General features: G+C 49.5%; 1 protein-coding gene across 13 annotated transcripts in view; it reads right to left on the bottom strand.

The window, feature by feature from the left end:
- The window catches only part of TRERF1 (transcriptional regulating factor 1), a 194,614-nt gene that overhangs the window by 5,249 nt on the left and 162,141 nt on the right, over positions 1–27,224 (bottom strand). For 8 of the 13 annotated variants that reach the window (XM_078055322.1, XM_078055321.1, XM_078055327.1 and 5 more), the window contains 10 exons: positions 26,930–27,080; positions 25,578–25,880; positions 21,766–22,150; positions 21,089–21,155; positions 19,576–19,715; positions 19,340–19,443; positions 17,756–17,831; positions 9,699–9,787; positions 7,648–7,815; positions 1,616–1,819 (listed from right to left, as the gene is read on the bottom strand). In XM_078055322.1, the coding sequence (XP_077911448.1) occupies positions 1,616–1,819; positions 7,648–7,815; positions 9,699–9,787; positions 17,756–17,831; positions 19,340–19,443; positions 19,576–19,715; positions 21,089–21,155; positions 21,766–22,150; positions 25,578–25,880; positions 26,930–27,080 (1,687 nt within the window). The remainder of the gene's footprint in view (positions 1–1,615; positions 1,820–7,647; positions 7,816–9,698; positions 9,788–17,755; positions 17,832–19,339; positions 19,444–19,575; positions 19,716–21,088; positions 21,156–21,765; positions 22,151–25,577; positions 25,881–26,929; positions 27,081–27,224) is intronic. The other 5 variants (XM_078055330.1, XM_078055329.1, XM_036101773.2 and 2 more) reach the window with 5 other exon arrangements.

The raw sequence follows: 27,224 nt of genomic DNA, 5'->3' as shown, positions 1-27,224 counted from the left end.
CGTACACCAAAACTATGAATTGACGAAACAGTGAATTTCTAAATAAATTCACCCAGAAGTATTGTCATTTAAAGTCACACCTTAACCATCCCTGAACAGAAGCGCTCTATACAAAATGGAAACGATGCAGTGACGCTTGCAGGTCATTAAACATCAAAGACAGAAACAAGCTAGCAATTTCTTATGTTCTCTTCACAGCTAATGTAAAGTGTATGTATCTTTTTTTTCTTACTTTTTCATTTTTTTCTCAGACGTTAATCAAGTGAATTTCTGCTTTAGGATCTAAATATTTTAAAGACTATTGCTTTCTCCATCTAAGTGACAGAATCCTCAAGCAGCATTCAATACACTCTGGAAAACAGTATTGTCCTGTATAATATACAAGCAAAGATGTATAATATATAAGCAAAGATGTATACCAGCTTGGAAAAAACGGCTTCTTGTGAAGGAGTAACGTTCTCATTTTTTTGAGTCATACCTCTAGAACTCACCTGTATAGGTGTGCCTGGCTTTAAGAAATCTGATTTGGGAAAAGTTCATCAATTCAGACTAGTGGGGGACCGGTGGGGGACTGAAAGTCTAAAGTTAACAGCTTAAAAAAATATATCCTTTAAAATACACTGGGAGCCTTAGACCAGACCAGTATAGATTCTGTAAGGCCTTCCTTAGTGCTAAGAATGATCAAACGGTAAATTTGTTTTATTTTAGCTAAACAATATTTCCAACGTACCTGAAATGTACTATATTAAATAATTATACAGACTCCCCTTCAGCCTGTTTACGTGATTAATTTACTTAGTAAAAATTTTTTTGGTTCTTCCCAAAGAGTACCAAGGTAAACTTTAAGCTAAATCTTTTTTTTTTTTAATTTTTAAAAAGACTTTTATTTATATGACAGAGAGAGACACAGCGAGAGAGGGAACACAAGCAGGGGGAGTGGGAGAGGGAGAAGCAGGCTTCTCGCTGAGCAGGGAGCCCGATGTGGGGCTCGATCCCAGGACCCTGGGATCATGACCTGAGCTGAAGGCAGACGCTTAACGACTGAGCCACCCAGGCGCCCCTTTAAGCTAAATCTTTGTCATGACTTTCTCAAATTTCAAATTAATGACATTTGAATGAGTAGCACTTGATGGATTATGAAACTTTGCAAAACCTTCTGGACAGGTGAGATGGCCAGGAATAGCGTCAAGTTGTAATGAAAGGGCAAAACCTTCTCTGTGGGCTCCCCCATGGCATTTCAATGCATGCTTTACAGGGCAGGACCTGGTGTCACACGGCCCCGCGGGGTGGAGGGGCACCAAGAAACACGGGGTGTAAGTTCTGGAGTCCAAGGCTCACTGCAGAACCATTCATGGCGGCTCTGAAGAGCTCTGGATCATATGCTTCCCGGGGGACGGGGACCTTCTCTGTGGCCCGAGCGCCCAGCACAGCAACATCTGCCGGCTGAACAAATAAGGAAACGAAAAGACAGGAGACAAAACCATGGCAATGTGGAGTCCCCTCTGAAATTTTCCTTGCTGCAAGTGCACCCTTTCTAAAATGCCCTGTCCTTAAAGCCAGGCACAGCCCACCGCCCTCCTAGTCCCAGGTCCCCCGAGGACGCAGTGACACTTACAGCCCCGCAGTTGGGCATCTCACAGATGAAGGAGCCGGAGGGCTGGCCAAGGGCCTGCAGGGGCGGCCCCTCCACGGGAGCCAGCACGGGGCCTGGCGGCGGCTCGGGAGACTTGGGCACTTCACTCTCCTCTTCTCTCGTGGATTTCCTATCTTCTTCTGGGTCCTCCTCCTCCTCCTCTAACTCTTCTTCTTCTTCACTCGTCTGGTGGTGAGGCAATAAAAGCAAAAGAGGGGACATCCCCAAATGGCATTTTTAGTGATAAACAGAGCCACCAGCCAGAAGAGGAGAGAGGGGCTGAACACGGGGATCCTGTCTGCCTAAGTAACGGCGATAGAGCCCTCTGGGGAGGGCTACGGCCTATACCAGGTCGGTCATTGGGCGCTTGGGGCTTTGAGGTTGGGGAAGTCCCCCTGCCTCACTTTGGGGTCCCCTCACCACTTACATAAAAATATGTTAAGGCAGGGAGGAGAGATTTCTGTGTGTAGAGTTTCTCCCCCTGGTTCAAGACCAGCAGACCTTGAAACGGATTAAAACTCGCTTGTGAGCAGCTCTCTCTCCCCAGAGCAGTGAGGAGGGCTTTCAAGCAGGAACGATACTGTGGAAACCCCTCTGGAGAGAGACTAAAGACCCATATAATGATTTGTTTCCAGGCCTTATGATACATTTCCGTACGAGACGCCCCACATGTCTGATCTGACTCATGGCTTGTGGAAAGCATGGGACCCATGGTGCTCTGACGGGCTCCTGCTTGCTTGTGTCAAAATGGAATCCAAGAGTGAATGTCAACAACTTTGTGGAGAGGAAAGGGGAAGAGATAACCTCCCACCCCCTCACCCTGCATTTTTTTTTTTTTTGGACTGTCACCATGCGCTTGGAGAAATGCCTTCCAGAGGCATTCTATGAAAAAGAACATGAAAAATATTAGTAGCCTCGCTGCTACTCTGTCCCCTCCCCCTACTTCAGAACAGCAACCAAGTGGAGAACAAAGCAGAAAGTCCTGTCTTCCTCAGAGTTTACAAGATAGTAAGTCACTGGAGCAGCCTGGCGTCCTACTGTGGGAGGGTTGGGATGGAGGCCAGGGACGCAGGAGGCCCTCATTCTACTTGTTTAACTACCTTACTCTGCTTCCTCTGTCCTCATGGAGGGATGCTGGCTCCTGCAGGGTGAGGAAGGACTGAGGCCCAGGGAAAGGGAGATCTATGTTACATCAATCTCATTCCAACTTCTATTTCACAGCACTTCACAGTTTACAAAGCATTTTCATGTTTGCGGGCTCACCCAACAAGACAGAAACATCCTCCCATTTTACAGATGAGGAAGCAAAAGGCACGTCCTGCCGCCTCCACTCCTGACAGGTCAGTTGTGTCATCTGCCAGGCTCTGCTTAAAGCACATGGGTCCCAGTTTGGTTTATCCCAGAGAGGGATGTAACTCTGGGGGAGCTTACAATTCTTAGAACCCAGAAGCAAGAATTCCCGAAAAGGACAAAGATTTCTAAGAGTGGAGCAGTACCCTGGGATCCAGAAACCACAAGTTTTCTCTCTCCAGTTTGGATTGGGGGCAGGGGAGAAAGACAATGCCAGTAAATATGGGGCGTTTAACATTCTGACACTGTTCCACTGTTGTCTGCAGCATTTAATACCATATACAAGCATATTTGAGATGAGGTAGCGACAGGGTATACTTAAGAAATAGCTTCAGTGTCCAGTGGGTTAATTACGATTAACTAGTAATGATGACATTTGCTGAAAGACTTCAAAGAGTACAGATGTAGGCCTACTTCATTTTACAGAGTGATTCAGGATATTTAAGTTGTAGGTCTCATAATTATGACTGTAGAACACATGGGTTGATTTTACTTAAATGGTCTGATTCCCGTGTGAATCCATCATCTTTGGATCTCAAGGGGTTTCAGGTAAAACCACGTTATGTCAAACTCCAATGGTTCACTCCATTCCTTTCTAGAACTAGAACTCTGTGGACTCAATATTGCTTTATTAAGCAGGCCATGGTCTATAGCTTGGCACTTAAAATAGATTACACGATAACTTTTAATGACAATGGCGTCTGTTTTAGAGTGCTTGTTATAATTACAATTTTCTCACAATACCTTTTTTTGGCTTAAAAACTCTTAGAAAGAGACATTCCATATAGCCACAAATTTACAGATTAAATTACACTGTACTGGATTATATCCGTCTCTGGAATTTAGATAGGTTTTATTTCAACTGGCAATCTATACATGTTCACAACATGATTTATCGTCAAGCCATATGGCTTACCAAAGTGACTAAGAGATACAAAGATAGGAGGACAAAAACCCTAACATGTACAACTTTGTATCAACAAGTTGGCCATTTCATGATGTATTGTGAAATGAAACACTGAATAATATTCCAAAATTGGTAGAAGGTGGGCAAATACAGGATGGGGAGGTGGTGATATATTTAACATTGGTGCTTAAAACCTTGAGTGTCTGCAGTAAGAGTTTCTTGAGGAGGATGATATTCTTATTTCTCAGGAATGCAAATGGAATACGCATTGAGACATTTGTAAGTTAAAATACAAATGCTCGACAGCCCAAATTTACTCAGAGACATAAATCTGAGCATCACAATTACTAATGATGATGATGATGGGGATGAAAACATGTTGAATGCCTGCTATGAATTAGGCACCACACACATACACACACATGTGTGTACGCATATATATATACATGAAATTTCTGGTGTGCACGATAACCCCGTACACATTTTTCTTTTATAAACAAATGAGGAAATTGGCCAGAGAACGACTTTCCCCAAGGTCACATAGCTGGTAAAGAAGTTGAACTGAGATTGAAACCTAAACTATCTGATTTCAAAACCTCAGCCTTCTTCATTTATTGGCCCTGCAGCAAATGTCCACAGGGGAACATGTGTTCATCTGCATATTGTTTTAGATTTTCAGCCCAAACAGAGACCTTAGCCCCTCAAAACCACTGGCAACAGCTGCCTGTAAATATCGAAGGACAGCAGGAGGTTTCCCAACCCCCCATCAGTGGACCAGGTTGTAGTAACTTAGGTGCTTAGACCATGGGTGAGCTTTGCCCTTGGAGTCCTGACTGCTGTCTTCCGGAAGTCAGCTACTTTCCTCGTTTAGTTTCGTGAATTGTGCTGAGTTTACAACCAGATCCACAGACTGGCCTTGAGTGGGAGCATGAATGGGGGCAGCAGACAGGGAGGTGTGATCAGCACTTTCCTCCTACATCTTTAACAGAGCCCACCTTGGTCCCCTTCTTTTGCTGCCAAGGTGGAAGGACCTATCATGGCTTCAGGCCAGATCTACTCAGCTGAGTAAGCTACTGTGTTCTGTTGGCCTTCTGGCTACCTCAAGAGCAGCCATTCCTCACAAACTCTCCTTTTCCCTTCTCCCCACAAAAGTCCCTGAACTATCTGAGTGTGTTCCATCATGTTCTATCTGGGACAAAACACTATGGACCTATGATCAGGAAGCCATCCCAGGTGTCCAGGCAGGCCAAGAGGACAAAGGGCAGGACCCCTAGGACTGTGCCTTCTGCACCCTCCGCATTTCTTGCATGGTCCCAATTTTTCATCTCTACTTTGCGAACTTTCCTTAGAAGGCTGACTGTGCCTTCACAGTGCCTAAAAGGGAGCTGTGAGCTACCATGCTGACCTTAAATCAAGATTTCCTTCCTCCTTCCTTCCCTCCCTCCCTCCCTCTTTCTTTTTTATGGGCCTGAGTCATCTCTGCACATAGCTTTTTGCTCTCCTTAAGGTAACAAGGGTGGGAATGCTCTCCTGATCCAACTTAATACTGGCTCCTGGTGAATAAGCCCAAGAAGATGGGCATCATCTTAACCTCTCCTCCTTAGTCTCAGTTTACATGTTGGCCTGGGCCTTTCTGTGAATCTCCAGAGCCCTGCTGGCCCACGACTGCACCTCCTCCTCATGTGGTAACATCTCCTTAGCAGCAATCCCTTGCTCTGAATCCCCTTGTTCACCCCATCACCCTGCAGTGAGTTCATAGAAGGACTGTTGCTATGATCCACAGTGACTCCTATCTGGGAATGATGTTCACTCAATTCGTTCAACAAATATTTAGAGTATCTATATTATGCCAGGAACTCCCCTAGGCACTTGGTAACACATAGCTGGAAAGACATCAATTTGCCTTAGGAAACCATAACCTCTGATTTTGTATTCTTCCAAAACATGACTCTGACAGAGGCCAGAACATTTCAGGACTGGAAGGGACTTTCCAAATCATCTAAGCCATCTGCCCCATTTTGTAGGTCAGTAAGCTTAGGATCCAGGTCCTAGGTCTGCAAGCCCAGGATTCTTCATGCTGCCTTGTTTGCTGTCTGGTCCACTCATCTGGAAAGTAATGCTCTGTGTGACCTTGGGCAGCCCTTCCCCTCTCTGGGCCTCAAACCCCTGCCTGGGGCACGGTGGAGCTGGATGAGACAGAGGACCTAAGGCCCTATCCAGGCCTTTCTGGTTCTCGTCTTATGCTGCTTGTAAACAGTCCTGGAGCTCATGCTCAAGCTTCCATTTGCATATGCGACATCCTTCCAACTTCAGTATATGCTCCTGGTGGGGGGCAGGAGGGCCAGAGGCTAGTCAGCATCCTTAGGTCACCCACCGCACCACATACTCATTGTTGTTTACACTGTGGGAACTCAGCGGCGTTTAGCTGATTGAGCCAGAACAGGCCACATTGCTTTTTTTAAACATTAGGCCACAGGTGAGAACAACGCTCTTCAGATATAAGACAGCACCTACTTGGACCACTCCAACAAAAGCCCTGGTCACGGGAAACCACGAACATAGACCACCATCATCTCTGATGCAGATGTCGATTTTTTCCTGATATCTGGGTCCAAATATAAATTCAAGTATGTGTGTATATTTCACAGCTAAGATCATTCTTAGGTAGGAACTTGGACCTTGAGGCATTAATGAGTCCAAGAGTTTTTATACTTCTCTAAAACAATTTGCATTTGACTGCTCTTAAGTATCACACGGGGAATCAGGCTCAGACAACATCCTCACCAGCCATTTGACCATGGCTAAGTTACCTAGGCTCTGTACCTTAGTTCCCTACCTCACAGATTGGCTATGAGGATTAAATGAGTCAATATTGGTAAAAGGCCTAGCACAAGGCCCAGCACATACAAAGGGCCATGTAAGTGTCCATTAAAGAAAATTAGCCAGTATGTGCTAACACTCACAACTGGGGCATGGTGGGGAATGAAAGTGTAATTACAGATATTCACAACAATCATGAATTCCAAACACCTTCCCCGATGGTGACAGCCTGGAGTTTACTAATCTGTTATAAGACATGCCATTTTTACACACCCATGCATGGCAGGTGATTTCCACAGTGCGTGGAAAGATTTCCCCTGGCTATGGACGCAGATAGAGTGAACCACAAGGACAAAAAAAGTGATAGTAATTACCGAAGCCACACATTAGGGGTTCGGAGGAGATTTCAACGTCTTTTGTTTTTAGTGTGTTATGTCTTTACTGTATACTGAATATGCAGACAACTTTGGATCGTCTGCCACTGAAGGAAATCAGTATCGAGGATAAATGGTGATTAAGGATTAGAATAATACACACACTGCTAACTATTCCTCGATAACTGAGAGGTCCTGGCACCGTCTAGAGGCCAGAGCTCCTCCTAGGTCATGCTTCATGGACGCTGTGGGAAAACCCGAGGGTTCTGGTTCTCCGGCCAGCAGCATCTGTGACGCAGATGGATCAGAAAGGATATCCTGGGGAGTCAAGGGCACCCACTAATAAGCCATCAAGTCAAGGTTGGGACCACCCTGGCTTCACTCCCCTGGCCCTGCCTGCCTTGGAAGCCAGGCCAGCCCTCACCTCCTGAACTGAGCGTTGAGCTCCGGGGCAAACCCAGGACCACCTTCCTTCTGGCATTTCTACGCCAGGGAGCGGGCCCGTCACCCGCTCCCTGTGATCACCTCAGTAAAACCAAGCCAAACACCAGCCACTTACTAACCTGGGTGTGGGGCGGGAGCGGGGCCCGCATAAGCAGCGACTGAGCAGCTTCACTCACCACAGAATCATCGATTTCTGCGAGGCGTGTCCGGTGTTTCCGCCCCAAGCGCATTATCTTTTTCCACGTGTAGTAGTACTCCACACACTGAGCCACTGTCTTAGACTTCACCTGCCAGGAAAGCCATCTCCAGATCAGCTCAGCAGCGCGCGGTGTGCCAAGCCACAAGTTTTTGTGAAAAGTTAATTTTCTAATAGCTAATAGGTGTATGCAATTCAATTAAAAAAATGTAGATAGTGAAAACCTTCCTTCCATGCCTGGTCTCCCTCCATCCAGTTCTCGCCCCCGACCCCTGCCACACAGCTAGCCCCTCTTCTTCATTTCTTGGGTCTCATTCCAGAATCTCTTTATGCATATCCCAAAGAACATGAAAATATATTTCTCCTCACAAGAGGCGGCACACTGTCTATGCTGTTTTGCAACTTGATTTTTTTTTCTTTCACAATATAGCCTGGAGATCTTTTTTCATGTCGGCCCATAGAGAGCTCATTCCTTTTTTTAACCCGTAAAGCAGCATGCTTTTTCATTTAATGTGCTTGAGCATATTTGGCTCTCTAGCCGGTTGACCTTCAAAATCTATTTATGAAAAATATTCCTTAGTAATCGAACAGGAATGTAAGGCAAAAGTTATGATGACAAGAGCTTAGTTTCTGCAGGAAACAAACCTTGCCCTGTCCTCCCCCAAGGGGGCAAAGGTACATGCATTCTAAAGAGAAAAAAAAATGCCTCTGTGTAGTTCATAGATCTCCCAAGCTCAAGGTGGGGCTCAATAATATGGGTTTTCTGGAGGCAGATAAAAGGCTGGCCATGCTTCTGGAGGGCGGAAACCGGCCACCCCAACCATGAGATCAGAGGGGCACCACCAGAACTCCTGTCTTCCTGAAGTTGCCCCCTTCACATCACTGGATATCTTGAGTTTCTACATTAGAGCTGCACAAGGAGTGAGGACACTGGCTCGGAGAGCACTTGTTGAAAAAGCCATGTCGCCTGGCAAACACGACACATGACTCCGTCACCAGTCAACACGGTGCAGGCCTGCAAGGGGTGAGGCCTCCGACAGGTCAGTCCTGTGGGAAGGGGACTCAAAAAAGAGCATGGAAGCTGCTGAGCTTACAGGGCATCCAAGAGCATGGTGGCCTCCCAGGTAGGGAAAGGCAGGGGTGAATACAGATCTGGAGATGAGGGCAAGAGGGAGAAGAGTCTACCTGTTCTGATTCTTGTCCATCAAGGAAGGCCCTAGATTAAGGACAGGAGACAGGCACCCAGTGGGTGGCATCAGCTTGGCCCAGCCCAGAGCCAGTGGGAGCTGTTACCTGCTACTCTGTTCTCTGCGCACCTGGACATTTTAATGACCTTAATAACATAATTCGGCTCCATTGTTCATTGACTTTCTGAAACACTCTTGGAATCATTTTAACTTTTAGCCTAAACCACCTCACCTCTTAGCCAATTAAGGTCTATTAAGTTCATTATCTGCTGTAAAAGTGCTACTTCATCTGTGTAGGAAAGTTCTATTTTGTTGTGAGATGCTGTGTACACAAAATATTATTTTTATTACCACTGTCATTATGATTAGGGGTCGAATACCAGAAACTCCACTACTTGCTAGCAGGAAGGCACCTATCTTCCCTCCTCTAATTTCTCAGAAAAAAAAATTGTCAAAACATGATAAATCTGTCAAATATACATGAAATAAATTATGTACATTGTAAACCAACAGCCCCAGTTCTATTTATTCTGATAGAATGTATAAATTACATGTATTTATTAAGATAAACATACCCCCCCACCACTGCTATGTCCAAATAATGTAGGTTCTCCTTCTCCCTCACATCCCTAACACTGGAGCGACCCTAACATCCTTCACCAGAGAAAGGTGGAAGACATCCTTTTCGTGAGAGTGTTCAATCAGTACCAAATTATTTCTGTATGTCTTTAGGTGTATAATTTCCCAAATTCAATTTCAAGTGAGCGATTGGAAAAAGCATGCTTACCATCTTCTGTACAAAAATAAAGTCTTTGCTGTAAGTGGCTAGTGCTTTATTAAACAGTTTTCTTTCTAGGGAGGTCCACTTGTCCGAACCTACAAAACAGAAACGTCTTAAGAACAGCGCACGGTTCTCCCTACTTTTAGGTGCTGGCTTACTTACTTACAAAACACGACTCTTTAGCAAGTGATATAATACATATCCAACTCCCCTTTGAACAAAAAGCCAGTGTAGTGTAATGGTTAGCAACCCTGACATCTGGGTTAAAATCCCAGCTATGGCCTTGACCTTGGCAAGTTACTGAATCCGAGACTCAGTTTAGTGACCTACAAACGGGAATAATTCTAATTGTCCCCAGCTTTTGTGATCTTTGCGAAGGTTAAAGAAGATAATGCACCACACAAGTGCTTAGCTTAGTAACTGGAAAACTGGGAGTGTTCAACAAATTGTAGCTATAGTTTTTGTGTAATTATGCTGTTCATGAGTGCAAGTGTTCACGTAGCAAGTACTCCTCAAGATGTGGCAGATTCAGCAGCCTCCACCCTCAAGATGCTCACCATCTAGTGGGGAGACAAACCAGCAGGCCACAGTGTTCAAGGTGAGCCTCACGCTCAGGTTAGGGTCAGGTTTCCAGGTAGAGAAAACACCTGAGCTGAGTTTTAAAGGACACACAGAAACAATTCAGGCAAGGAGGAGATGGAAGGGAATTCTGGGGAGAAAACATGGCTGAGGCAAAAGTGAGAGGCAAGAGTGAGATGATGGATGCATTCATTCATTCATTCATTCATTCATTCATTCAACAGTATTAGGTGTCCACTACATGCAGGACACTGTGCTAGAAAAAACAAAACAAGGGGCGCCTGGGTGGCTCAGTCCTTAAGCGTCTGCCTTCGGCTCAGGTCATGAACCCAGGGTCCTGGGATCGAGCCCCGCATCGGGCTCCCTGCTCAGCAGGAAGCCTGCTTCTCCCTCTCCCACTCCCCCTGCTTGTGTTCCCTCTCTCGCTGTCTTTCTCTCTGTCAAATAAATAAAATCTTTAAAAAAAAAAAAAAAAAGAAAAAACAAAACAAAACAAAAACCTAGCATTTCTAGGTGCTTACTATGCCAGGTTCTAAGTACTTCACAGATACTAGTCATTTGGCTTCACCAATAACCCTGTAAGACTGTCATTACTGTTACCCATTTTACAGATGAGAAAACAGAGGTGTTCAGAGAAGGAGCAGTAATCCAGTATGGTTTAACACAAACTCCCAGCGAAGAGAAAGCAGATGAGGCTGGAGAGGTGAATGGGACCAGCCCCTGATGTACAAGACCCATGAGGAAGAGGCCCCACAGTGCTGGGTTGGTGCATCTGCCTTAGCGGCTAACCTTGATTTTCAAATTTGTTTTCTCTCCATAAATTAGAAAGCACAATATGCAGATCATCATACTGCGTGGTCCTGGCCTGCTTGGGGTAAGAAATAAAGCTTATTTCTAAGATAAGTCCTATTTCTGGGGGCTCCAGGGAAGGCTCAATTCCTGTGGCTGATTCGCAGAAAACTCTGCCTCATTTTTCTGGTTTTTTGAGTTCTCCACGTCTCTGATTTTTTGGATGGTACACAGCAGGGCCTTTGACATTCCTCCACTTTTCAGAGCTATAATCCCCCAAACCATAATACTTTCCTTCCTCACCAGGATAAGCCCGGGATTTCCACTTTGCTATGGTTGACCGATGAAGATGAAGATATAGGAAACCTGAGTTGTTTCTCCCATTGGAAGGTTCAGCCAAAATTAGTGAATCAGGCCAAGAACTCTGGCTCCAGGCTCAGAATATGCTCTGCGGAGTTGGCCGGCTCAGAACTCCAAAACACAGGGCCACCACCACCTGATCTCTTTGGTTTGCAAGTTTATCTCTTTATTTCCAGAAGGGAAGTGGCTTTCTGATCAATCCTCAGCAGAAAGAAACATCTTCCACAGGTTCTGGAGGCTGGGATATCTCTGGCTGTGCAACCATCACAATAGGGAGGAGAAGAGAGGTCGGGTGTTTGGAGAAGCTTTGCTGGAGTGGACGTGAGCAGAGGAAGTCAGTGCGATCCGGGTTTCTAGAATGGTTCCATCAGTGTTCCTCAAATTCTGTCTAATATTCAGGGCCTTGGGGTCCCAGCAACCATATGCTCCCCTTGCTCAGGAGCAGAGGTAGAAAGAGAGAGACAGAAAGGACTACCAACACTTCAGTTGAATGACCAAAGAGCAGCCATGGTTCCCTTTAGGTATCCATCAAAATAGCAAAGAGGTAAGAGGAATCAGAAATACAATGGTGGAAGAGGATCGTGATGGGGACATGTCACATCAGCTGAATCCCTGGTCAAGCTACCACGCTGCAGGTCCAGAGCCCATGCAGCTCTGGGGTGCATCTCAGATGGGGAGTTGGGGAACATCTTGCCAATGACGACACCCAACTAGATCAACAAGAATCCTTTCCGCTCTCAGCCAGACCATACGTTTCCTAAGTTAGAGTGGGGCTCTCAGACTTGAGGAGACACTAACAGGGCCATGCAGCCTTCTCAGGCCAGCATCCAGTCTCTGTGGTGGAGACACTTGCTTCCACCCCACGCCAGGAGTGGAATCATCACCTGATTACTGCCCCTCAGCAGCAGGGTTAAATGCCCAAGTCTACTTTTTTTTTTTTTAAAGATTTTATTTATTTATTTGACAGAGAGACACAGCGAGAGAGGGAACACAAGCGGGGGAGTGGCAGAGGGAGAAGCAGGCCTCCCGTGGAGCAGGGAGCCCAATGCGGGGCTCGATCCCAGGACCCCGGGATCATGACCTGAGCCGAAGGCAGCCGCTTAACGACTGAGCCACCCAGGCGCCCCTGCCCAGGTCTACTTTTAAGAAGCATATCCCTTCATGCCTCCACATAGATTGTCAGGTGCAACCCCACTGAACGGGAAATAGCTTCCTGGAGCATCTGTCATGGGGTACCCCAAGCCTCATGGGGGAAGGGAATCCCCCCTGCTGACTCCTCAGTGGTTTTTAGGGCTGCTGCTCTGTGATGGGGTCTTCAGTCTCCCCCATCCAAGAGTGCTCGTTCTGTATCCCCAGTCCTGGATCCGAAGTGGGCTGCACTTTCCCGCTCCGAGGACTGCAGAGCCCGGGGCAGGGAGCATGTGCTCAGAGAGTAAAAGATGGCTCCTGTATGTAGTCCTCCGGGTTGCCCTTTAGTGCACAAGACAGCACAGTGTACGTGTGTCTGTCCAACAAGGGCATCCATGAAGTGAGAGGCAGAGGCAGGGCCAGACAAGCAAATGCATTCTTATGCTCACACTATAATGCGGTCCATCTTCATGACATCCTGATCACGAGATGGCCCACGGGGCTGAGAATCCACCCTTGGGCTCCTGGACTGTATTCCCAGGCCCAAGCCTAGAAACACCCAAATGTGCGCTTCCCAGATAAAGGCACTGTGCTGTGACTTCAGGGGCGCCTGGGTGGCTCAGATGGTTAAGCAGCTGCCTTCGGCTCAGGTCATGATCCTGGGATCCTGGGATTGAGCCCCGCTTCGGGCTCCCTGCTCAGTGAAGCCTGCTTGTCCCTCTCCCTGCCATTCCCCCTGCTTGTGCGCGCTGTCAAATAAATAAATCTTTAAAAAGGGGGTGACTTCAGTCAAGACCCCAGTCTGCGAGACCCCAGTCTGCAAATCCGGTTCTGCCACTTACTCCTGTGGCCTCAGGCAAAGGTACTCAACTTCTCTGGCTCTGTTTCCTCTTCCCTGACAGCAGCGTTTGGTCCTAGGCAGGCACATAAGGAAACGGGCCGTTTGGAGAGAAGATTCCAAGTCAGCCCACAGCTATGGCATATACACACTGTCCCCTGCTGACATGCATTAATGGCACTGGGGAAGACTGCTGGTCCACGCTGGTGTTCTAGTTCTGTGTGAGTACAGTTGCACAGCCTTACTCCTGGCTGCTGGTGGCTCCCTGACTTCCGCTCCCCAACCCCCGTAATTCCTTCTGTAATCCCATCAAGGCAAGGCTCGTTCCCAGAGGCTGTCGGATAGGAGCACTTTCTACATTTTTAGACAAAGTTCTAAGCCAGCCCTTCCTGGATTCTGTGTCTTGGACAAAGTCCAGGATAAAATACAAAACTGAGGCAGGTGGCTGTCTCTAACCCTCCCCTTGCTCTGCCCTTTCTTCCTCTCCAGGATCCCTGCTGTCCACTCAGCATGCACGCAGGGTTAGTGGGCTGACATTCCCCCAGCGCTCATTTGTCCTACCTGGGGATTCCTGGCTATTGGGCTGTTATCAGCAGGGGCCCCTAACAAGCCGATTAAGGCTAATTACAAAGGGCCTAATTAACTGAGGAAACTGGTGCTGGAACAGTATCCAGAGGAAAAATGTTCTGAGGTTCGGTTGCTGGGAAACAGGCTCTGGACTGTGGCTAAATTTGGGGCGATCTATAGCGAACCCAGGCAATTAAAAAGAGACATGGAGTGGTGAGAGAATCGGGCTCAGGATCTTTTAAAGAGGGCCCTTCCGTCGTGCTCTCAAGACTTAAAAAACTTTTGTGATGGTGCTGTTATTGCGCATACACAAGGAAGATATGTTCACTGCAGGAAAGGGGGACTGGTTTTGAATCAGATCTTCATTTCTGTGTAAGGTTTTCCACAGTGGGTAAAGGCTGAATAATTTTTTAGGGGTGGAGGGTGAAGTTGGCTGCTGCCAAAGATCCCCCTGGAGGCAGAAGGAAGGGAGGCCTCCATCTGAATCCAGACCTCGAGCTCATCCACTGACCCTTTCTTTACCGTTGTGACAGCGTTGTGTCAGGCAAGGCCAGAGAGTAAGTATTAACTCAGGTCCTGCCCTTGAGGTGACCACTCTCCAGCCAGAGACATGAGCTGAGAATGCCTGGAAAATGACATCACAGCTGTGTTTTTTGCAAAGTATTCTCTTGAGTATGTAGTTCTGTCTCCTCGTCAAACGGGGCAGCTTCCAAGAGAGAGAAGAGGCCTTCACCAACTGATTGGGTAATCCCGCAAGTCCAGAGTCAGGTCAGGGTCTGGGACCCAGGAAAAGCCTAGGCTGTGGTGGGAGCTGGACAGTGGCCTCTGTTGCGCCCTTGCCAGGAAGCATAAGGCCAGTGTCCGCACCCATCCGCAGGAATGATGGTTTTTCGATGGAAAATCCAAGGATGCAGCAAGCCCCTTAATCACAACCAGGCATCCTCCTCACCCTGATTCCCTCCATGCTCAGTCCTTCCCCACCCAACCCAAAAGCTAGCAAGGAGCCTCTGCAAACTGCTACCCACACATGGATGGAGGGTGCTGAGAGAGGGCTGGGCTGTGTGCCTGGGTATGGATTAGCATGCTAGGGGCCACTGCGATGGCACCTTCCTTCCTCCAAGGATCTTGTACAGGGCTCCTCTGGCCTTGGCAAGCAGCCTCCAGATCCGGGCAAGCTGCCCACCCACACTGGTGTCTCTCCTGGGCCCCAGCACTGGTCACTTTTTCCTTTTCTTACTGAACTGCTTGGGATGGGGTGGGAAACGTCCTAAGTAAAGTAGGGGAAGTGACTTTCACAGGCCTGGGTCTCTGTCTGTCTTCCCCAAACTTATAGCCTCTGCCTCCAAGCTCAATTGTTCTGCCTTGCCTCCAGGGCAGGGAGCTGGGGTGGGATGACATTGGCCATAGCCACAGAGCCAAAGCCAAAGGCAATCCAGAAGATAGTGTCCCGGTAATGCCGACTTAACCTGACAGAGTCCTACAGGAGAGAAACCCACCAGGGCACAAAAGCCAAGGCAGGACGGGGCCACGGGGATGGGATTCACTGATACCTTGGAACCAAATTGAGGGAAGGAGTGGTGTCTGGTAACTCGGACATGTGATGGGGGTATACCCTGGGGCCTCCTCTGTGGCCTGGAAGGGAACTATTAAGGGATGGAGTCAGGCCAGACTTTAGGAACCAGGGACCTCTGACTTTTTTGCTCATAGTTCTACAAAATTCTCTGGGGCTCAGTCTGTGATCACTTCCTGGAGAAGGCAGATGTTCCAGGAGGCAGCAGAGTGCTTCCTGGTCTGCCTGTGGGGGAAGGAGGCCAAGGACGGGCAACACGTTAGCTAGGGACCCTAAAAGATTGGTAATTTTAGCAGAGTTCAGTTTCAAAATCCTTACTATTATTTCAGCATTTTTGTTTTGTTTTGTTTGGGGTGGGGGGTGGCTTCTAGTCTATAGCTTTCCAAATATTATGTCATGACACACATAAAACAATATAATACTTGCTTGGCACAGTGGGAAGAACTGGATGGAGGGGGTTTGGGTCTCAAGACGAGGTTGCTCACAGCTGGAGCTGACCAGCCCAGAGGCACCGGCCACCCTGGTCACCCTGCGGGTGAGGGCAGCTACAGCAAATGGTTGGGAAGCTCCTTGTCATCAACTGTCTCGCCCGCTATACAAAGAAGCCTGAGACAGGCTCCAGGAAGCTGGACAGGCTGTCAGGGTTTAATGGGCGGCAGATGACACTGGGAATTAAGAGGACTGAATTGTTTCCATGGCAGATTAGGGAGAACTCCCACATCTTCCTACCCACACTCGGGGCAGACACCAAGCAGGAAGTGATGGAGACAATAGTAAGAAACTGGCTGGCTTAGGCTCTAGTTAAATGATGGATTTCTTATCCTTGTGTCCGTTCTGTGCTTGCTGACTACCGGTAGCGGCCTGTGCGCTGACAGTGACCCAGGGGCAGACGTGCAGGGCTGTCTGTGCTCAGGTGAGTGACTTCTGAGGCCTTTCCCCCCTTTGATGACAAGAGGGAAGGCTGGCTCAGGAGAGGGGCACAGTAAGTGGGGCAAAGGGTGGTGGGCCCGGTGGGGTGTCCATCGAGAACACTCTAGTATTTGTAGAGCAGCCCTCACCTTAGGCCACATCTGGCTGCCTGGACTGAGGTCTAGAAAAGGGTTGACCAGGTCCCCAAGCCCACTTAGGCATTTAGCACCTACCTACGCAGTGTCTGCCCAAGGCACCAAAGGAACCTTCAAATGATTAGCAATCCCAGGGGCATTGGAGGATTTAGCCCCCTCTGAAATGGAGAACCCCGGCAGGCTCAGGGAGGCCCTCAGAATGGATAGGTTTACCCATTACTAGAAATTAAAATGTTGATTTCAACTTCCTTTTGTCACTTTAGGCTCCCCAACCTGTCGCCTTCTCTCTTCATGATTCTTACCACATTCAACTCTCAATGGTGTTTTCTCCTTCCCCCTTACTGTAAGTGATGTCACCGTTAACGCACACCATCACAGGACACATTCTGTACGTGGACATGTATGTGTGTAACGTGTACACGTATACATATAATATACGCGTATGCATGTGTATATATGCACACGGGTCTGCACAGTACATGCCTATGTAGACGTCTTTCTCCTGCCTTGAGTGTGATCCGTTGTTGATGACTCCTTCCTCCTCAGACTCCAAAGTGCATGAGGTAGGATTCCATCTATGTCCGTCAAAATCCCTGTTTTATCTTAGTACTTAGCACAGTTTCTTGTATGCAGCAAGTACTCAATAAATAATTATTCAATAAATGAATAATAGCTACTAGAATATGCCACGCATTGTGCTACATCTCCTATCGCTAATCATCACAAAAATGTTGCAAGGGATGGAGTAGGAGCCCTGTTTCACAGGTGAGGAGACCAACGTTCCAGAAGGCCAAGGGCTGCAGGCGAGATTTGAACCGATGTCCACCGATTCCCAAGCCGAGGGGCTGCTGAGTGCTGTTGTCTCCGTGCTGTCCCCTCTGTGGTTCCTTCCCGCCGAGGCACCAGTCTCACCGCCACACGTGCGGGCACCATCCGCTATCACCTGGCTCTCGGCACATCCACGAGGGTGGGGGGAGCCCACACGAACACCCAACAGTACCCAGCCAACAGACACAACTGCCCCACCAGCTATGCCCCGGAAGGCCTTGAGCTCACAAGGGGCGATCAGGACGGGACTGGTCGGTCTATTATTAGAAAGTGACCCCAGCAAACATGCAAAGAGCCTGCTCTCAGGAAGCAGTGGGGCACAAGGCTCCTGGCAACCTACCGGCATAGTGGTAATTTGCTAAAGGATGGCATTTTAACCTGACCGGCTTCCGCAGCAGCAGCATTTCCAGGGCGGCCTGCAGACCCATGGGAGAGAAAAGGCGAGAGTCAGTAACGGGGTCTGTGGGCCGCGGGAAGAGCGTTACCTAACGGGGAAAAGGAGTCAGCACTGCAGAGCCAGGAGTTGGGGGTGCTGGGAGGAAAACCAGAGGGGAGACTCCCCTAACTGGGGCTTCCTTTCTGGCCAGCACCCCATAGGACGCGGCACTCAAACACCTCCCCCCCCATGCCTGCAGCCAGTTGGTCCTGTCAGAGAAAAACGGGGGGCAGTGGAGACCCCACACCTTCCCTGGTGAAGACCCCAGCCTCAGAGAGACGGTGGGGCTTCCTCTGCATGGAGACTGAATCTCTGGGGGAAAGCCTCCAAGGAAATGAGTGGCTGATTTGTAACTGTTTTTGCAGAAAAACCGCATTTCATTACAATTTAACATAAACAGTTGTGTTAGTAATAACTATGCTATTATATACTGTCTTTCCAGAGAGCTTAGAGAAAGAACCCTTTCAAATATGCCTCCTTCAGCCTTGTCAACTTTAAAAAAAAAATGGTGCATGTGGAATCGTAGATGGGTTAGGGACAGAGCAAGGTCTAGATTCTTGCTTCTCAAGTGTGGTCCATGGGCCAGCAGCACAGGCATCGGCTGGGAGCTGGTTAGAAACGTAGGACCTTGGGCCCCACCTCCAGAATTTCTGAGTAAGAATCTGCATTTTAACAAGATGCCCCAAGTGATTTGTGTGCACATTAGAAGTTTGAGAAGTGCTTCTCTGCAACACTTGTCTTAAAGGATTAAGGAGTGTTCTCTAACATTCTAGAAAATCCTTGAAGGGGATCAATAATCTCATGAGAAGGTAGTATTGGGACACTTGTTTACTTGCACATTTTCATAAAATCAAAAAGCAAGAGGCTAGATTTGGTACCAAAACCATGTGTTTACTAAAGAGGAAACAGGTTAGTGACTGAGTGCCCTTGCCAGGAGCCCGGGTGGAGCAGGCAAACGGTCAGCTAGGATCCTGGGAAAATGGCACCAAAGGTCTGACTCTGTCAAAGGTGGAAGAATGACCCCAGCTGGTGCACAGCAAACCCTTCCTTTTGGTTAGGAGAGAAACAGTTCTATGAACATCGAACTGGCTGACTTCCATAGTAGGGAAGAACAATCAACAGAGTAGGATACACTGTTTCAGGCCAAGTCTTGTCTCAGTGAGGTTTTCTACCTCTATCACCGGAGGCCAGGTTTCTGATGTGAATTATAAGACTGCTGAAAAGAAATTCTAATTTCCCAAGACAGATGTGATCATAATTACTACTTGCGAACAGATGTATAAACGAAAGTCCAACTGCAGGTTCTCCTGCAGGCATTAAATTCTGACCCAATCAATGAGATAAAGGAACATGGTGGCATGTTGACTGGTCATGATCTTAGGAACTGGTTTTATGGTATTTGGGACAATGCAGAAACTCAGGAAAATACTTTTCAGAATTCTGACATGGAGAATATGAACTGTGAAGTCTATTTTCACCGTTCCTTACCATCACATCACCTTTGGCCTCGAAAAGAGAGTGCAAAGCAAATTCAGAATTGGTCCCTCCACCGGGCAACGCACTTGAACAGCACAAATTCAGGAGATTCTCCACTGTTGGGGACAATGAGAAGCCACTGCATCAGAGAGAGCTTGGTCTCATGGACAAACACACCGAGACTGGAGCCAGAGACCCCTGTGAGAGGATCAAGCCTTTTCCACCCAGTTCTCCCCACATGCCAATACCTCTTTGCTGGAGGTCATGGTTTTCCAGCTCTGGCCAGGGCTTCCATACCAGTGTGGCCTTGTGTGTGTCCTGGGCCAAGGCAGAGACATCCTGAAGTTCTGGGATCTCTGCTTGGAACCTCAAGCCAATGTTGATGCGTCTTTAAGGACAAGAACGAAAACAACAGTGTGGTCTTCAATTTGAGGTCAAGAGCAACTGTCAGGAACTTGAAAAAGAAGGAAACCAGTTCCTTCTGCAAGAAGAATGCAGGGGCATTTCCTCACAGTGTGATCCTAAGATTCCAGGCATGGCCTTTTCACTGGAGAAGGAACAGCTTTAAGATTAGGGAGAGATGCTGCTGGGAGCGGGGGAGAAGTCTGCCTGGAGCATGATAGCTCACTGTAACTCAGACAGGGAGGGTGCTAATTGCAAGACAACAGCTGCCCAGAGCATGGCCACTGGCACCATTTAACCAGGAAAAATGGAACAAACATAATGTGCTTATTATATTTGTTATCCCTTTCAGACCACTTTCACATAAATTATCCCACCTGAATCTCACAAAAACCTGTGATGTAAGCAAGGCAGTGATAATTACTCCCACTTAATAGGTGGGTTAACTAAAGCCTAGAAAGGTTGGGGTGCCTGAGCGGCTCACTTGGTTAAACGTCCGCCTCATGATCTCAGGGTCCTGGGATCGAGCCCCGCGCATCAGGCTCCCGACTCAGCAGGGAGCCGGCTTCTTCCTCTGCTCCCACTTATGCTCTCTCTCTCTCAAATAAATAAAATCTTAAAAAAAAACCCCAAAGCCTAGAAAGGTTAACTTCATCAAGGTCAAATAAAAAAATGGTGCTGGAACTCAGGTTTTCAGATTCCTGACTCAAGGTAGTCAGTCACCACTCTACCACCTGGTCTTTTTTGCGCTTATCTATGAAAATAGCACCTTTGTTGTGATTCCTGGGTGGCTCAGTCAGTTGAGGCTCCAACTCTTGGTTTGGGCCCAGGTTGTGATCTCAGGGTTGTGGGATCGAGTCGGGGGACGGGCTCCTCACTCAGCGAGGAGTCTGCTTGAAACATTCTCTCCCTTTGCCCCTCCCCCACTCACCCATGCATGCTAAGTAAATACATAAATCTTAAAAAAAAGAAAAAAGTAAATAGCACCTTTCTCTTCCATTATACTCCCCATCCCCACCCACACCAAACCTATTTGGAGGACCAGCCAAGAATTTTAGGGAGGGGACAGGGAAACAAGGGCATTTGGATGGAGCCTTGTAGAGAGCTCAATGTCACTGGGGATGTGCAAGCATGTGACCACAACCATGCAGCCGGAGATGGGGTCACTAGGTTCTCTGGATATAGGGTTTCATGCTTTAGTATGCATTTAGTCTTTGGAAAGAGCCTTGAAACACCAGTACTTGAGAACTACCATGATCCTACAATTTCTCTAACTTCTCATTTGGTGGTTCCTCATCCTCAGCTGAGGCTTCTGTTCTAAAAAAAAAAAAAACCAAACCAAAATTGGCTTTTTCTTACGGTTCAACATCAATGGTCTGCTCTCCAGGCCCTGGGGTGACTGTCACATTGCTGCCATCAATGCTGTCTGAAGCACAAAAACCAGAGGTCAGTGGTCAACAGGAAAGGTACCGAAGAAACTAAAGCCAATGAGCAGTGACCTAAACGGTCATAATGGGACCCATCTCCCACCCAACCCATGCCAGAGTCACCCCCAGTAGTCTTCAAGGAACCCGATGGCATGTGCCGCTAAATGGCTTAGGGTTACTCATTTCTCGCACGGGGTAAGGAGAAGCCAGCGCCCCGATTCTGGTCGGCTAAGCTCTACCGTTCCTCTGAAACCATTCTTACTCTTAGAAAGAGACACCAGCTCCCGGGCTCTCCATGCTTGATTTTTATACAGCGCGTGCAGAAGATGTGGAAGCCGGGTCTTGCGATTAATACTTAATCTTGATTATTTGTCTATCTACTTAGTACAGGTATGGGGCGGGGGGGGGGGGGGTGTCTCCGACGATTATCCACGGCCCAGGCTTAGGGAGCGAGGGCACACTTCAACTGCTCGCTTATGCCAAAGAGGCCGTCACTACGGCTCCGGGGTCTCCCCAGCTAGACTGGGCTTCCCCCGAGGGGGAATAGCGTCCGCCTAGTCTAAGCGTCTCCGGCAGAAGCGGGTGGGGTGCGGCAGGGCGGGGACTCACTGGAGCGGCACAGCAGCACCCGCGGCGTGGGCGTCAGGGGCGTGAGGGGCAGCTGCGGGTGGGCGCCGGGGCCGTGCCCCGCGATCAGGACGTTGCTGAAGAGCCCCGAGCCCTGGCGCACCGGGCTCAGCATGGGCGGGGGCGTGTAGGGGGGCAGCTCGTGGGCGGGGTCCAGCAGCAGGTGGTCCCCGAGGACGCGCGGGGAGCGCAGCTGGCTCTGGTACAGGGTGGCGCCCGAGTAGGAGGCGGCGGGGTTGGCGGTGTAGGAGGGCGGTGGCGGGATGAAGAGCGGCTCGGGCCGGTGCCGGAACTTTTTCTTCTCCGGCAAGCTCTTGAGGGCTTCCTCGGCTTTGGCCGCACCGGGCTGATGCTTCTTGGGGATTTCCTAGAACGGCAAGAACGGTCCGAGTCGAATCCTCAGGCTTTCCCCACAGGCCCTTTCCACAGGTTGAGGGAAGGGGAGCGTCTGTTCTAACGGGGAACACCGCCCCCCCCCCCCCCGCCACCTGCCCCCTCCCCAACCCCGCATCCCCTGCCTCGAAAAACCGCCACCTCCAGTTCCCACAGGGCGAGTTCGGTGGCTTGACGGGGGAGGAAACTTGGGTTTGGGAGGAAATCCCTCATGTCTGGAGAGAGATGGGGGTGGTAGGAATGGTGGGTGGGCAAGAAAGAAAAAATTCACATTCTTTATTGCTTATCACCGCATTCCCATCTGGTGAGTGGAATCCAGCCGAGTGGGCCCTTTAATTCCCCACCGCTCCCAGGGGACGGCCATCAGGGACAGATAACACATGTTCTGAGAAGGGGACAGAATAATCTATTCAGGGAAGCTGGGCAGAGGCTGTGGAGCAGGAAGAGGGGACCAGGCCTAGCCAAGGCTCCCAGGGCCAGTGACCCACACTGGGCTCTCCGTCGAGGTAACTCTGGAGCTGAGGGAGAACCAGCTACGGTCTTTCGGGCCCGTTTCACGTGCTCTCCTAAAAACGGATGTGGTGACGCCCCCCCGCCCCCCACCCCTCACCACTGCTCCCCCTGCTCCCAGGACGGTAGCTCATTTGCAGCAAGCCCTTCTCCTGGGTTGCTTCCTGTCAGCAGTGTTCGTTTATTTTATGGCAGCGGAACCAAGCATAGTCTGGAAGGAAGATCTGCCACATGGATACATATATACTAATAAGTAAACATATGCACATAAATAGATAAGCAGGGCATGCCAAAGCCAAACAGAAACAGACTTGGGGTGTGTGAGACGGAGAGCTGGGCGTAGCTGGGTGTGGCTGGGGAGGCCGAGGTGCGGGTGGGAGAGGCAGCGGGGATACCTGCAGAAATGTTCTGGGCAGTCTGTGGTACCCTCCCAGGCCCTGCAGGCCAGGGCCTGTCAGAGCTGCAGTTCCTGGCAATTCCTGTGCCCAGGGTGGCACCCGAGTAAGGAGGCAGCAGGGGGTGATGGGAAGGGCTGGCCATGGTCATGTGACCGGCTGCCTCCAGGCCATGTGACCTGCTCCAGTCACCCCTCAGCCCTGGGCTCCCTTTGCTGCCCCTCCTGTTTCTCCCTCAGCTTCACTGTCTTCTGGGCTGCTGTCCCAACCCCCAGGAGGGAAGTCTAGGGAAGCTGAGGGGTGGGGAAAGGAGAGGGGGCAGAGGACCCCTCCAGGCTCCCAGCTCACCCCCAGGGGGCTCTCCTGAGGCCAGAGTGCTATAACCTGCCTCCTTTCCCCACCAGAGGGCTCCTCACCACCTGAGGCTGAAGCAGAGAGAGAACTCTGAGAATGGGGAGTGGATGTCTCTGCCCCCCAAGTTGGGAAGCAATCCCGAAGCTTTATATATACCCTGTTCCCGGATAAGGGATGAGGCCATCTGAGCACAGGTTGACCTTGCATGACTTTCAACCCTGTGCGGGAATCCAGACCTCTGATACAGGTCCCTTTTGGGCTCCCTGTACTTGAGCCTCTGGTCCTGTTACTCCAGTTCTCAACTCCAGGCAAGGCTCGGAGACCCTGGGCCAGGGAAACCACCCAGAATGTCAGGTCTGGATGTCACTTGAGAGGAAGCATTTACAGGGTTCCACCTCTACCAGGCTATTCAGACTCTGGAGGTGGGACCACTCGTTTTAAAAGCTCCCCAGAGCAGGGAGAACCACTGAGGAGTCCAACCCCCAGCTCAGGGGAGAAACCCAGGCTTTTCAAGGAAGAGGGTCTCAGTTGTCTGCATCCCCAGGGGGCCAGCAGCAGAGTGGGGATTAGAACCCAGGGCTCCTCCCCAGACATTTTAATTTCTTTACATCAAGTGTCAGGACCTTGCCCCTATTTACTCAATCCTAGCTACATGCTTCTAGCTCAGCTTATCTCCTTATTTAACAATGTCTCTCTCACCTTTTCCACAAAGCCAGCTTCATCTCTGCCTTTAAAACCCTGCTCAGAACTGTGCTCATGGTGGTCTTCTGAGCGAATTCATACCAAACTCCCTTCGTCTCCCCAGTCCCTAGTTACTTTAGCTGCCCGGGGGTCCTCCCCTATGGGGGACCACTGTTTCCTCTCTGCCCTGGTTTCTTTCCCACTGTCTTAAATTGGGGCAGGGGGTGCTGCCTGGGGCTCTGACCCCTCTGTGACTAGGAACCATACCGTCTCCAGCTTCAGGCTGAGAGTTCTCTAGGGGTAGAAACAGTGTCTCTCCCGCTAAATCAGGAACTTCCCTGGGCAAAGCGGGAGCTTGGCTGTCATTTCATCTCTCTGCTTGTTACTGGCCCCCAAGTCCTGCCAGCTTATGAGAACCGTGCTCACTCCCAGAGGTTCCCCCTCAGCCTCTCCTCTTCTGAGGCCTTGGTATCACATAGAGAACCAAGAAGGTTCTTTCTGGACTTTTCTAGTTCTCTTAATTATCCACCTTACCCCTATTTTGGCCCAACCCCACCCTCATACCACCTGGAATCCCAGCAGCCACTTATTCTTTGAGGACAAATGTGACCCAGCACACCACTTTGTGGAGAGGGAACAAATCTGATGTAGTCGACCACATGGGTTACAGACTCCCCAGGGGAGGGAAGGAGGTAAGAGGGAGGAAGACAGAAAGAGAAGGAGAGAGGAAGGGAGGGAGGGAGGGAGGGAGAGAGGGAGAGGGAGAAGGAGAAGGAGAGGGGGAGAGAGAGAGATCTCTGCCCCAGAGCCAAGCTAAGCTGCTTGGGTGAAGCACTTGGAATTTGAGAAAGAGAAGGAGAACTTCAGAGTGAGTGAGAAACACAAATCTCTTTGCTTTCCTGAGATTGGTGGGTGGGTGTCTCTCAGTGGAATTACTTTGGGAACCTTAGTGAATTAGGTCCTCTAAGGCTAATAATGCAGGTGGGATACCGAAAATATGAAGCATCCGCTTAGGCTGACCATCAGAACGGATGCCAGGGCTATTGCATGGAGGCTTGCTGTGCCAGGGCTTCCATCTGTAGCTGCTGGATTTGAGGAGGTCTGGAGATCCCGAAGTGCGGGGGCCAGGGCTCCAGGCAATAGCTATTTATTATCTGGGATAGTCCTTCCATATTTTAATAGCTGTGATTACCAGCTGAGTTATCATCTTTGTTTCCCTCTTGGAATGCCTTCAGGTCTCCGAATCTACCCAGACCGTTAGCACGGTAGAGTAACGGGTGTTCGCTGGGGAGCAGGCAGTGTGGACAAGGACGGGATTCCCAAGGCGGCCGTGTGCGGCTCACCCCGAGAGCCCAAGCCATGTCTGAGCTCAGGCCAGCGACCCTGGAAGAGCTGCCCCATCTCCAGGAAAGCAAAGGGATGTTCCCACCCCAGGCGGGCGGGGGCAGAGCAGCAACTCACAGCAGGCGGGTGAGGGGCAGCCCCTTGGGGCGAGTGTGGGGGAGAGAGGGTCATCCTCACGAGCACGGGCATCTCGTCGTCCGACATCGAGCTGGCTGGCTTGTCTCTGGCGGAGGGGGCGGCAACGATGCTGCTGGCGAAGCCCTGAGAGCCGGGCTTGGGCGGGAGAAGCTTGACAGGGACAGACACGGGCATGACCATAGGCGTGAGGCTTTCTGCCTCGGGAGGGAGCTGCGGTGGCGGCGGAGGTGGTAGTGGAGGCTGGGGCTGAGGCTGAGGCGGCAGGGCCTTCTCTCCTTCCTCCTACACAGACAATAAAGGCTTTGATCCTGGGCTGAGAGCAGCCTTCCCAAGGGGGGACGCACTTTGCTTTTCCTGAAATGTTGCAGGACATCATGCGTGGGTGACAGAGAACCACGGCAGGGTGGTTTCCTTCCTGCAACCCTGAGTCCCTTGGCTCAAGTGATGCCAGTTGGCAGTGGACAAGGCCATGCACTCTATTTTCTATGTTTAAAGAATCTCGACCGTTATCACTTGTATAATTAAAGCAGATATTGAAGTTTTGTTGTTGTCGTCGCTTTTAAAGAAAAGGATATGGACTGGTAATCAGGCACAAAACACAACACGTAAGCTCTTGTGTAGGACCTCTTAATTCTATGGGCCTCAGTTTACTCATCTGTCCAATGGAAGACAAAGCTCTTTGATCTGGAATGGTCAGGAGATGGGAGTGAGCCGGAGTATCCAGGATTTTGGTGAACAGAGAGTTAATCCCATAGACTTAAATTTAGATCAATAATATCTAAAGAATTTAAGAAATTCTTTGAATTTTAATCTCACTCTAAAACTGCATGGGTAGTTCACCACATGGATATCCTCGCTGGATAATCCTGAGGGTATTTAAAGACCTTCCATTGCTAGAGTCTCACACTAGTGCACCGGTGAGTAGAAAGTGCTGGCTGAGAGCCCAATGGTCACATTAGCTTTCCCTGGCCACCGGCTACTACGCTGGGAGGCCCAAGAGACTCTGGTCTTAGGTGCTTTAAGCAGCAGAAGTTAAAAATAATATCGCATCTACGTGTTTTCATTGCTGTCTTTTTCAGGAAGTGGAGAGACTGGGATCCCTCAGAAGGTTTCTAGCCCCTCTGTTTTTGACCCTTGTTCATGAAACCAGTGGAAGTGGGGTCTGTTTGACCTGGCTGGCTCCTAGGGGCAAAGCTTAAGCACTCCCGTTAGGGAAGGATGGTGCCTCCCCAGGTGCCCACCGGGGGGTCACATCACTCTCTGTCTGACAGCAGCAAAGCAAAGCAAGCAACACATGGCCTGGGAAGGGCCGGGAGCTGGCTCCTGCTAACCTGTTTGAGGCTGGGGGAGGCTCTCATTCCCCCGTGGGACCGCATGTGGCCATTCAGGGCAGGTAGGCTCTTGAATTCCTTCAGGCAGATGGAGCACGTCAGTTTGTTCTTGGCATCAAATTGCTCCCCAAACACTCCTTTTGGTTGGCCACTGCTCAAGGGTAGGGCCAAATGGAGAGGACACACATGTTGACAAAGAGGAAGGGTGACTTATCACAAGACCTCACACCCCACAATGAACCCATTTCATTCATCCAGTGCTCCCAGGGCCCCACTTGTATTATCCCAATACCCT

Source organism: Halichoerus grypus, chromosome 9, assembly GCF_964656455.1.
Source record: "Halichoerus grypus chromosome 9, mHalGry1.hap1.1, whole genome shotgun sequence".
Lineage (NCBI taxonomy): Eukaryota > Metazoa > Chordata > Mammalia > Carnivora > Phocidae > Halichoerus > Halichoerus grypus.
Note: the sequence above shows the minus strand (reverse complement) of the source record. Positions and strands in the feature narration are given on the sequence as shown.